The 13,542-nt window shown below is 34.9% G+C and overlaps 1 protein-coding gene across 1 annotated transcript; it reads left to right on the top strand.

The window, feature by feature from the left end:
• Positions 1 to 15: 15 nt before the first annotated feature.
• On the top strand, positions 16 to 11,558 carry LOC125657793 (nucleolar protein 56-like). The gene is made up of 10 exons (XM_048888565.2): positions 16 to 71; positions 2,013 to 2,220; positions 2,549 to 2,716; positions 3,031 to 3,229; positions 5,406 to 5,593; positions 5,865 to 6,016; positions 6,254 to 6,354; positions 7,728 to 7,876; positions 7,967 to 8,088; positions 10,504 to 11,558. Exons 1-10 carry the CDS (start codon positions 69 to 71, stop codon positions 10,822 to 10,824), a joined length of 1,611 nt encoding a protein of 536 aa, XP_048744522.2. The 5' UTR covers positions 16 to 68; the 3' UTR covers positions 10,825 to 11,558.
• The last annotated feature ends 1,984 nt before the right edge of the window (positions 11,559 to 13,542 follow it).

Raw genomic sequence — 13,542 nt, 5'->3', positions numbered from 1 at the left:
TAAAGCGGAAGGACTCAAATTTATCCAGTCGGTTTCAACGTAATAAGTTACCATAAAATGTTGTGAAAATGGTAAGAACCCACGTGGGAACGTAGAGATACAAATATTCTTTGTTTATTAGTATTATAATTCGTTGAGATCGTTATTTAACTGTTATTGAATAAGAATCCAGGTGAATTTCAATTATGCCAGTGGAGGGCAGCGTCTCCTTACGTGATACACTCAGAATATGAGGGGGAAAAAAAGGGGGGGGGGGGGGGACAATCTGGTTATATTTTTAGGTCCCTCGATTGGAATGTTAGTGCAGTATTTAGAAAGAAATATCATACTAAAGATATAAGAATTTAATTTAGTTTTTAATGTTTTATTTCAGTTGCGTATTCAATGCTTGAATTAATCTCGGCGAGATTCGTCGAGGATTGATGTTTGCACAGGTGCTTGAGTCATGATTATTCTCTTTAGAGAAGTCGAGAGGCATAGCCTTCATCGACTTCTCTTCGCAAGCATTCATATTTTGATTCTGGAAAACGTGTAAATGCCGGAGTCGGTGACGGTTTATGCTTCGACCGACATTTCGACTCAGATGTGCCTGGATTTACGCAATAGACAACTTGTTTTCAAACATTTAGCAGTAATGCACAAAACCGTCACAAGGAAATCAACACTTACTTGCTTTTAATCCATTTTCAACATGTCCCCTGTCCCGGGTTTAAATCACAACTCTGTTTACTTTCTCTTAACTGGTCCCCTATTTTGACAACTCCCAAGACCAGTTAACGTAAACCCAGGACAGGGGACATGTTGAAAATGGATTAAAAGTAAGTGTTGATTTCCTTGTGACGGTTTTGTGCATTACTGCTAAATGTTTGAAAACAAGTTGTCTATTACGTAAATCCAGGCACATCTGAGTCGAAACGTCGGTCGAAGCATAAACCGTCACCGACTCCGGCATTTACACGTTTTCCAGAATCAAAATATGAATGCTTGCGAAGAGAAGTCGATGAAGGCTATGCCTCTCGACTTCTCTAAAGAGAATAGGTCATGATGTATGAATACGTATGCGAACACATCTAACCTTATACTGTTACAATGAATGTAAATAATGATTTTTACGTAAGTATAAGGTTAGATGTGTATTCAAATATTATGACCCAAACACCTGTGGATATTTGGACTGACGCCTCTTCCGAACCTCAGACCAGTGTCACAGTGATTTGGGAAATCTTGCCAGAACCTCGGCCGCTTGATGCGATTAAAATGGGTTAAACTTAATTTCTTGTCCCCTTCATCTTTTCGACTTAGACATTCCATTAACTCCCTATTACAATGAAACGTGCATTTCTTACCTTTTCATAGTGTAAATCCCACAGAAGATAAAGTTAGCTATTTTTGAAGCCATTTCATATAAATTTACCTTCTCAACACGGAAGAGTTCTGATAGTATATTTCATGATAGTTTGTACTGCTATTTGAGATACAGAATTTACTGATTGACAATTACTTTGTACAAAGCATTTAAGCAGAAAAATTAAAAGCAATAAAAAGAAAATTGTAATTTTTAACCAATCTATCTGAAGGCGTCCTAAACTATTTGAACTCTTCTGTGTTGAGATTAAGGTAAATATGAAATGGACGTTTGCAACGGCTTCATAAATAGCCAACTTTGTTTACTGTGGAATTTACATCATGTAAAGAAATGTATGTTTCAATGTGATAGGAAGGGAGTTATAGGAAGTCTAAGGCAAAAAGTTGAAATGGACAAGAAATTCAGTTTAACCCCTTTTAATCGCAATAAATGGCCAAAGTTTAAGCTAGTTTTTCCGAATCACTTTGTGTGACACTGGTCTGAGGTTCGGAAGAGGCGTCAGTCCAAATATCCAGCCTTGACAAATCTTGCTGAGATTATACTTGAAAGAATAAAATTGTTGTGCATTGTTTATGTCATAGTGGATAGTTTGAAGTCTTGCAAGCAACATATTAACTCTTAAAATCTAGTTCTTTTTTGTTTTCAGCCGCAATCTGTTTTCATCTTGTTTGAACATGCCTCTGGGTATGGCTTGTTCCGGGTTAAGGAATTTGAGGAGGTGGCCACCTTTATCCCTGAAGTGGAGAAGAGCATTGTTGATGTCAGCAAATTCCAGTCCATTGTGAAACTAGTGGCATTTGCACCATTCAAAAGTGGCACCAATGCCCTTGACAATATGAACAGTATCTCAGAAGGTTGCACATATTTCAAGTTTAAATAGATTTTATGACTATCAGAATATTTGTTTTCAGTGCACAGTTGTAGAGCTGTTGTACTTTATAACATTTTCTTATTAGATATCACTTATATATGGAACAGTGCCAAATGGCCTTGGATTGATTAATTAACACAGTAAAGGTCATTTGAGATGGGAAGCTTGTTTAAACATATTACAATTATTCAATACATCCAAGCATTAAAAAACGAAACATGGACACCATGACACATAAACTTGTCGATATTTTTTATTTGAAGTTACAATCGCATTCTGTTGAATAATAATTGGGGTATGGAACATTGCAGGAATCGTTCATGAGGACCTACATGTATTCCTTGAGTCCAATGTACCCAAGGGAGGAAAGAAAGACAAAGTAGTTGTTGGAGTGTCTGATTCAAAAATTGGAGCTGCTATCACTGAAGAACTTGGGATTAAATGCAGTCATATAGGGGTGGCTCCTGAAGTGATCCGAGGTATTTTGTATAGGTGATCTATACAGGGGTGTGATTTTTCCTCTTTTCAGAGGAAATCCTCTGATTTGCTCAATTTTCGAAAAAAAATTAAACACTCTGGATTTGATCTAAAGTGGCAGAAAATGATATTTTTCCAAGTAGGGTGAGGTGTTTTCCTCCCTTTTTGACCAGTTTTTCTCTGGTTTCTGAGGAATTCAGTCACATCCCTGCCTATAAGTGTTCCAAAGAGATTTGTTTCTTGGTATATATAAAACTGATAAAGATTAAAGCAGTGCATACTCCTGTTGTTATAAGCTTTATATTCTCTCCTATAGGGATCAGACATCACTTTCCAAACATGGTAAAGGGTCTGACAGAAGTTTCATCAGGTAAAGCACAGCTTGGATTGGGTCACAGTTACTCCAGGGCAAAAGTCAAGTTCAATGTCAATCGGGCCGATAACATGATTATCCAGAGCATCAGTTTAATGGACCAACTAGACAAAAATATCAACACATTCTCCATGAGGATTAGGTAAGTTCCTTTCTTTTAACTGACCAGAGCTGAAGTTGCAAATTTCCTCTGATTGTTGTTGGTCATCCTTCTATTTGGCTAATGTGAAAAATTTATGAGGATTTAAATTAAGTTTTTAGCAGATTTTTATCATATGTTTATATGAGGGCGTGTTGGACACTAAAAACGGCTGATAGCAGAGTTTCTAGAAAATAATGATTTATGTATTTTACATTTACATGTATTTCGTTGAAGAAAACATAATTCTAGTGAAATTCTATTAATTGGTCATGATTAAAATTTGATATGGAGGATATCTGTTTTAATGTTTATGATAATTTTAGTCAATAGATTCATTTTGGTAAAATACCATTTAGGCCAATTCAACTTTATTAGTAGATTGTCATCCAGGGTCACCAAAAAGTATGGGGCGGGTGGGAGAATTTTATCTTTCAATTTATTTTCTGAGAAAGATATTACTGACAAGCGAGTTCTTGTCAACAGAAGTGCATGTTTTAATGCCAGATTGATATCAATCTATGCTTTTTTCACTGACGAATTCCAGGTTAAGCTTTAATTTCAAACACAGAAAGATACCAAACTTCTTCAAGATTTATGCCTGTAAGAACATAAGAAATTAAGAAAACCATATCTATTTTCTTCATGTGGCTTTTCATGCTAAATACTAGAGTCGGACATGAAAATTTTCTGGAAATCGCATGTTTTGCTAAATAAAAAAATTTGGGGCGGGTCGATTTTTGAAGGGTGGGTGGAAATGATAATCTATCAGTTAAGTTGAATTGGTCTTAAGGAGGAAAAATATATCACGATTTAAATATCAGCAAGACATGAACCCTATCTTCCTTTTTAATCTAATTGCCTTGCTGGTTAGCTCAGTAGGCTGTCAACAGCTGATCTATAGTTTGTGCATTCGAGTGTAGCCAGGATTATATTTATTTTTGCAGATTACTTTCAACAAAATCTATATTGTTATTATTTGACATATTTTCCTCTTTCCATCTATATCAGATTTCTCTGATGTGTTATTTCATTTTAAGTGTTTGGGTTTTTTTTTAAAATGTAGGTAAAATGATATATTTTTCATTTGACTTTCACATTAATATACATAATTTAGCACCACACAATACAATAACATTATCAATATTCATATGTAAAAGTGTTGCAGGGGTGGTGGTTTGTAAATGTAGAAATAACCAACTCCTGGCTCAGGGTTCACAATGCAGTCATTTATTGCATGATAAAACGAATGATGATGATAACAATGATTACAATGTCGATTACAAAATGTCCATTACAAAAAATGGCCCTAAAAGACAAAATAGTAACAATGAATATTACAGCGATTTACAATCAATAGAGAGTACATTTCAACCTTAAGAGTTATCTCCCTTAATTCAAATATAGTGAAATATACTTTACTCAAATATTTACAGTTGCATTACAAATAATGTAACACTATGAAATTACATGCTTTAAATATAATGAAAGGTAATATCTTTTAATTACCTATCTATGGGACAAAGCCCAATGCATGCAAACATCTAAATGCTGCCTGGATGCTTCTAATCTATTTATAACAAATATATCATTACAGTACTATATACACTATAATAACTATAGATATAATATAAGCATATACGGAGATGAAATAACTTTAAATTGATATTTACTGTTCTTCATAATATTTAAACTTTCACTCTTCTCTCAAACAGTGATATTAGTTATATATACATATTATGAAGATAAATGTTAATAGAATTAGTACTTACTGTCAGGTCTGGATTTGAAGGTCTAATAATGTCTTTGTCAAAACCAAAATGCCAAATCAGCACAAAGATACCAAAACTGCTCAAATGCAAACCACAACCAACCTGACCAAAAACTCTCTAGATTCTAACTGAATAAAACTCAGTTCTACAGCCAATGAAATATCAAGACCTGTGAACCTTTTCACTCACCTATTACACTAAGTAAATAAAGGGGTGGATCTGGGAATTTGACTTAAATCAGAAAATGTGTTTTTAATTCCATATGCACTATTCATGTTTATTAAAATATGGTATCATATGATATATACAAGGTAAAACACACTGCTACATTAGGACAAGATGTAAAATGATATTATAAAACATAACTTTAGTCTGACAGAGTATATCATTAGTTTTGTATATTTCAGGGAGTGGTACTCATATCATTTCCCAGAACTGGTGAAAATAATCACAGACAATTACTTGTATGCCAAAGTTGTCCAGTTCATTGGAAACAGAAAAGAGTTCACTGTGGACTCCCTGGAACAACTGGAGGAACTAGTGATGGACAGCGGCAAGGCTCAGGCCATCCTCGAGGCCAGTCGCTCCTCCATGGGTAAGGAACTGCGGTGTCTGTTAAAATATCATTGCCATTTACTTTATAGAGAATAATACATACAAGATGTCTTTTTTCTCAATCACACCCCGTATTTACCCGGTCCCTCAGGATCCATCCCTGAATCATCATGATAGAGATTAATTTCAATTCTAGTATTTCTTTTTGAAAAATAGTTATCTTGTTTTAAAGGCAGATAAAACTGTTTTCCAACTCCTTTAAACTAATTCACTAATGAAAAGCTAACACTATTTTACTTTATAATTTTCAGGAATGGATATCTCCCCCATTGATCTGATGAACATTGAGGCCTTTACTGCTAAGGTGATTTCTCTGACAGAATACAGGAGAGGACTTGCAAACTATCTCCGCAGCAAGATGACGCAGGTGGCTCCCAATCTTGGGACACTTATTGGTGACCAGGTCAGACAATCATAGAATTAAAATGGGGGGGGGGGGGGGGGGGGGAGGTGTCAAAAATTTATAGAGGCTGACTGTCGGTCATATACTGACAATCAAGCATAGAACTATCTCTCTGTTATAGGCAAACAATTTGACAGATGTTAGATACATTATGTAATTATTTTTTGTCATTGTTGAATTAATTGTTTGTGTCGTGGATTTCTCTTAGATTACTACATGTATCGTGTCCTTGTTCAGGTTGGGGCACGTCTGATTGCTCATGCTGGCAGTTTAACAAATCTGGCCAAATATCCAGCATCTACAGTGCAGATTTTGGGAGCTGAAAAGGCATTGTTTAGGTAATATATATTATTTAAAAGCACACAGAATTTAAAACAGTATTCCAAATGATCTTATTCATTTACAAAAAAGCTCTTTGATCCTTTTACCCTTTGCAATGATGTCGAGATGTCAATATGCACAAAATGAAGGACCGGCACCCAAATGAAAACTCAAATTAAACATTTAGGGATGCTTTGTTTAAATCAAATATTGTTTATCAAATCTGTCACACATAAAAGAAAATCAACCATATATTTATTACCACTACTTTCCGGAAGTTGTCCTTGCCTCTGCTGGGCTTCATTCTTAACCTCCTTCATCTTGTATGATGGCTTTCCTAAACTTAATTGATATTGGCTTTTGTTTTGTGTTTGAAATATTGATGATCAAGTGCTAATGACCAGTGATTTTTCATCATTTTTCAAAAGGGTCCTGTGGCTTTCGAATTGGGGGAAAATTGTTAACATTATGATCAAATTGGGAAAACCCAGTCATTATTGTAAATATGCTAAATATATCATATTAAACAAGAAATCAAACACAAAATGATGTCATTCTTCTTTTATTTTACATATTTAACTTTCTTTTCTCAAAATTTTTGGCCACTCTTTCTAAATCATCTAAAATTGATGTGTTGTTGTCATGACATACATAAACTATTCACATTGAACTTATGTTTTAACAAATACATTTTTTGCCAGTTTTTATCATTGGGAAAAGTGCAAGTTAAATTGGGAAAAAATTGGTAATTTTTGGGAGGGGAAAGGACCGATAGTTGGACCTAAAATGGGCTTTTAAAAAATCAATTATGACTCATGTCATGTATGAAATTTGGGTTAGATTTTAAGTTGTAAAAAATGAAACATGAGTTAGTGAATCTCAAACAGAAGTGAAATAAGTCAGAAAATTTTGTAAAGCAAGCTATTCCCAGGGGAATGGTTTTGGCAGCAAGAATATTTACAATGGATGCTGGAGGTTATACAGTACTAAAAATAGAGAAATGAAATAAAAATAAAAAATGACAGGAGTAGACCAGTCAGAGCGCCCTTATTGAAAGGAAATGTGCATTACAGTATTTGAACCTAAAGGAATCAAAATTGATCCTGAATGAATCGAGCATCTAATCAAAGACCCTGAATCAGAATTCAAATGCATTGTGTTTTATTGTTTCACTCCTAGTTACTAGATTAATATATCCAAGTATGCCACAATACCTTTTACATCAGTGAAATCAGTAACTTTATCTGTTATGGGGAACAATTTTGTCAAATCCCAAAGTGTTTCTCGGATGATTTTTGTGGACTCCAGTGCCATCTTGAGTCAATAATCCTTGATGTTCACATTTTCTGATTTATGATTTTCTATGATAATAGATATGTTGTTACTACAGGGCCATTAAAACCAAGGGAAATACTCCCAAGTATGGACTTATCTTTCACTCCACTTTCATCGGTCGAGCTGGAGCCAAAAACAAGGGGAGGATATCCAGATACCTGGCCAATAAGTGTTCCATTGCATCACGAATCGATTGCTTCTCAGGTACAATGATACTAACGGAGAACTTGTTAAATGTCCATACCCTGAATTTACTTTCAAAGTTGTCTATATCCACTTTCTGTCATCTTGTAGAATTTCCCACTCATATTTTTGGGGATCACCTTAAACAGCAGGTAGAGGATCGCCTTAAATTCCTTGATACTGGGGAAGCTCCACAGAAAAACATTGATGTCATGAAAGAAGCTGCACAAGAGGTGAGCACTGGTTTAGTCGTGAATTGAAGTTTTACAGCACACAGACACTATATTTACAGGACACAGACACTATATTTACAGGACACAGACATTGTATTTACAGGACACAGACATTGTATTTACAGGACACAGACAATGTTTACAGGACACAGACACTATGCTTACAGGACACAGACACTATATTTACAGGACACAGGCACTATATTTACAGGACACAGGCACTATATTTACAGGACACAGACATTATATTTACAGGACACATACATTATATTTACAGGACACAGACAATGTTTACAGGACACAGACACTATGCTTACAGGACACAGACACTATGCTTACAGGACACAGACACTATATTTACAGGACACAGACATTATATTTACAGGACACAGACATTGTATTTACAGGACACAGACAATGTTTACAGGACACAGACACTATATTTACAGGACACAGACATTGTATTTACAGGACACAGACAATGTTTACAGGACACAGACACTATGTTTACAGGACATTATGTTTACAGGACATTATGTTTACAGGACACAGACACTATGTTTACAGGACACAGACAATGTATAATCGCTCAATTTCTTTGGGTTTTTAGGTGTCAGTTTTGTATTTAGTGAAAAATGAGAATTTTAGTAGGGTTTTGATTTCACACTTGAGAATTTCTTGTGTTTTGTTGTAGTATTTAGATATATGGGTATATTCATGATCCACGTAACAACACTTTGCCACAAGTGATGACCCTTGTTCACCATCTTGCAGTGAAAAAATCTTATTTCCTTTCCTTTGTAATTTTCTGATCGGTACTTTCGACATTTGTTATTTTGTCATCAGTTGCAATCAATTCAAAGAAGTAAGAAAGGATTATCCACAAAAGAATTTCCCCGGAGTTACAATAACAATATATTTTGCATTAAACAAATCTAAGTCCAAGGGCTGTAACTCCTTCAAAAATAATGGGGCAGCATTCCCCATTTCCCCTTGTAACATGCACATCTACACATTGCGATCTTCCTTTGTACCAAGTTTCATTGAAATCCCCCAAAGGGTTTAAGAGGAGATGTGAAGACAAGGTACTTTCATAAAATAGATACGAGTCCAAGGGCCCAAACTCCCTCAAAAATAGTGTTGCAGCATTCCCCTTACAATATGCACATCTCCACATTGTGATCTTTCTTTGTACCAAGTTTCATCAAAATCCCCAAATGGTTTAGGAGGAGTTGCGAAGACAAAAGTTAAAGGGACAGACAAATGGACGACAGCAGTATAGCATAATACGCCCATATTTTTATGCAGGTGTATAAAAATTAGGTTTGATTCAGAGTTTTAATCTCTTGCCTTTGGTAGGGTAAAGAAGGAAAACTTGGCTGTTCACTGATTGAACTTTGTCTGACCCTGCAATGAGGGATAATTCAAATTACTGTTTGATAGGTGCACCACCATTGTATTTCTGAAGCATTTACTCGACATCAATAAAAAAGGATAGTTGAATTTTCAAAATTAAGATTTTCACCTCCAAAATCGTAGATGTTATCTTGGGGTAGAAATTTTTGGCAAATCTGGAGAATAGGTAGGTCTGTATGTCTGCTTTTTGTTTTTCAATATTTCATTTGGAGCGGATCGGTGAACATTCAAGGGTAGGGGATAGTGTTGATATTTCAGACGGGTGTGATATTTCAGACAGTCAATAGAAAAGCATTATATCTTGCGTTTCAATAGTTCTTTGTTCTAAATAAAATCTAAACTTATTTCCAAACTTGATATATTTAAAAATGGAAAACACCTAATTATAAGCACATGTGTAACCCAGCTATGATTGGTTGATTGAAATACATGACATTTACATAAAAGGCCCCATCATCCATTTTGTTTGATTGGCAAAATCAAGTCCTGTCAAGACATAGTTTTCTCATAGTTTTCTGGTAAAAATTACCGATACATTTTTTTTGAAAATTATAAACAAAATCAAAACCACTACAAAAAATAAACAAAATCATCTAATATGCGAAAATGAAAGGATAAAATGCCATTGAACCACAAAATAAAAGGCAACTGCCAAATTTTCTAACTCTGAAGTTAAAATACCATGTGTCTGAAATAACAACACCATCGTCCGAAGTTACAACCTTCTACCTAACTTCGTTTAAGTGTTAATATGTGGCATAAATGGCAGGAAAAAATCCGATGAAACCCGAGAAAACAATCTAGAATGTTCGTAGAATCAGCCGATATACAATATGCCTAGGTTCGGTAGTTAGATGATGAGCATACTGTCCGAAATACATAGCATGCTGTCTGAAATATCAACATTTTCCCTTATGTAGTCAGACAATATATGCTACTCACTTTCATGTCTTTGCATATTCAAAAATTAATTTTTTTATAAAATGAACACTATTTCAGGCATCTGTTATTCAAGCGAAAATGGCAAAGAAAGAAAAGAAGAAAAAGAAGAAAGAAAAGAGAAAATCATCTGCAGACGATACCTTAGATACAACACAGGAAGCAGACACTACACAGGAAATGGACGTATCTCAGGAGGAACCAAAAAAGAAAAAGAAAAAACGGAAGTCAGAGGCAGAGAGTATGAATACTACCCAAGAGCTAGACACCACACAGGAAGAAGAACCACCCAAGAAGAAAAAGAAGAAGCCAAAGGTGGAGGCCGAGGAGGAGGAGGAAGAAGAGCTGCAGAAGAAGAAGAAAAAGAAGAAGAACAAGTAGTGATTTCATGAAATAGGGTTTCCTGTAAAATTAGGAAAATTTTAAATAAAGTTTAAAGTAAGGAACTGTCTTAAAGGATGAGCTGTTTTAGCAATAGTAATGAAATGGATGCATTCCATATGGTATATTAAACTATCTTATTCTACAGTTACATAAGAATTGCCAAGTATTGTGGCTTGCTTGAATATTGGTAGGAAAAAAAAGAAAGAAGAAAAATCCCTAAATTTTTGTCTTGTATCAGAGGAGGCACTGGTATAGGTTTGTACATAAAAAGCCCATTAAAAGTTCTTTAAAATGTTTATAAGGTTCATTTCTATTTGTACTGTTCGAGAGATGGAAAATTTTGGGACAGTGGTCGAATAACTTAAGATCAGGACATAGTATGCTTAAAATCACCCAATGTAAAGTGTCACCTTATTGAATTTTAAGTAAATAGGTTACATATATGTGTTCTTCATAGAATGTTGTGGTTTCATCAATTTTCGTTGATGTGAAATTTTGTGGAAATCTACTTTATAAACAGAATTGTAAACATTGATCAGTTTACTTCCTGGTCTGGGACAGCCACTAAAACAATGGGTACTAGTATGATTAAACCTCGGTACATAATGTTGACATTTTTTAAGGAATTTATTTCATTGATAATATGATTTCACACTTTACATTTATTACATTAACATCAAGATGCATCAATATGTAAATGATTTGAACAATAAATTCATGAGAATATGCTCCCAGTTTGTTTGTTTGACACTTTGAAATTACTTTGCATGTCCGCCTATTTGTCTGTTAAACCTTAGAATTCGGTCAGAAATAGCAAAGTAACAGTAGGAGAATGTGTATTAGTATAAGTTCTGGCAGAGGTGGAGAAATGAAAATTTTATGTCTGATATTCGTGTAAATATAAGTACAGAGAGGTAATTATGTGAAGTGCATGGTGAACAAGGGCTGCTTCTATTGATGGGAGTATGTAGTTTTTATAAAATACAAAGGAAAGCACACAGGAAATGTTTTTCCAACGAAGAGGATTTAATGGAACACCCTACAATGAACTTGGAAGTACCATTGTTCTAATCACTTGACAAGATACAATGGGAAACTTGAAATCTATTTCCGCTTGTATTATTTTGGGCACACTTGTCAAGGGTTTACTAAGAACACTTATACAAAGGGGAGAAAATGAATGCACGAGTTGATAATTATATTTTGACCTAGTTTGGTTGTAATAAGTACAAATACATACATTTCCAATGTTCGTACATTCGGTATATCTTTACCAAATGAAATGATGGCCATTTCCTCATGAATGTGTATGATGTGCGTATCAGTCTAGATAAATATAGTACGACTATCTGGGAATATTCTGACAATGTAAATATAATAAATAAATTCCAGTTTTGAAAATGCATGAGGACATGAACAACAAGGTTTTGCACCAGCATATAGGCCTACTTTTCATGAAGTGATAACGCGCTCTATGAAGTATGCTGGCGTAAAGCGCCACTTTTCATATCGTCGTGCATTTGTAAAATGAAATTTATTGAATAAAAAATTCCTTTCAAATTTGGGACTTTCGAAAAGTTTCTATGATGTTCAAAAGTTGAAATCTATTACCCTTCTCCATTGTCGCCGAATTTCAGAAACCCGTACTTGCCTCAAACACTTCGTTCGCGTTTCATGAGCAGATCTATAACGTTGAAATTGATGAATTTTAAAAACCCCATTTATTTCGGTCATTTTATGTCTGCCTGCTTGATTTGTTTGATAGAGAGTATGTATATTCCGATATCACAACTGTTTATTAGTATAGGTAAGTACGGGTTTCTGAAATTCGATGAGAAATTTAATTGATCAAGATATATCTACGACACTATGCAATATGATGTTTGCAGAAATATTGTGCATTTTGAGAAAACCGATGTCACACTCGGTGATACTGCGTTTACTCCGCTTCTGAGCCGAGCCCTCGTGATCCACAGTGACGACTCCTCGATTGTGACGTTGCATACGGTGCTTGTTCATATCTACAGAGAGGTCAAATTGAAAAAAAGTCGTCATTACAAGAGAAAAAAAATCGCTAAAACGCATCAAAGATGCGTTTGGCCGAGTTGAAGTTTGGAAAATTATGCACGCTTGCATTCACGAAGTAAAACGTGAACGTATTTAAAATAGTTTATAAGTATAAAGCTTTGAATGGCCGCAATAGGTATTTAGTATGATAATGACTATGGCCTTTGGATTTCAAAAGCAACATGAATCTTGAATGCCATCAGGATTTGAAGTCTGATAAACATGCACCAGCAAGTACATGTATAAAAGTTAGAGGCAAGCTCAAATCTACAGTATATAATGAAAAAGAGACTGACTTTTTGACCTCAAAATAAATAGGAACCTTCCTCGTTTGGATGTGATCAAAATATACAAGTCTGACAAAGACGCATCAAGTAGTATGAAAGTTAGAGACCGGACAAGCTCAAATCTATGGCATTTAGTGACAAAGTGACCTTGACCTTTTGACCTCAAAATGAATAGGAACCTTTCTCTTTTGGATGTGATCATGTTAAGTAAGTCTCACAAAGATGCACCAAAAAGTATGAAAGTTAGAGACCGGACAAGTTAATTGTGGACGCCGTCCGACTGGACGCCCATCCTTCGCCAATTTAAAAGCCAAGATTTGCTACGCAACTCGGCTAAAATTCGTTAAAATTACTAACGAGA

The sequence above is a fragment of the Ostrea edulis genome, chromosome 9, assembly GCF_947568905.1.
Source record: "Ostrea edulis chromosome 9, xbOstEdul1.1, whole genome shotgun sequence".
Lineage (NCBI taxonomy): Eukaryota > Metazoa > Mollusca > Bivalvia > Ostreida > Ostreidae > Ostrea > Ostrea edulis.
The sequence above is the reverse complement of the archived record's forward strand: the minus strand, read 5'-3'. Positions and strand labels throughout refer to the sequence as shown.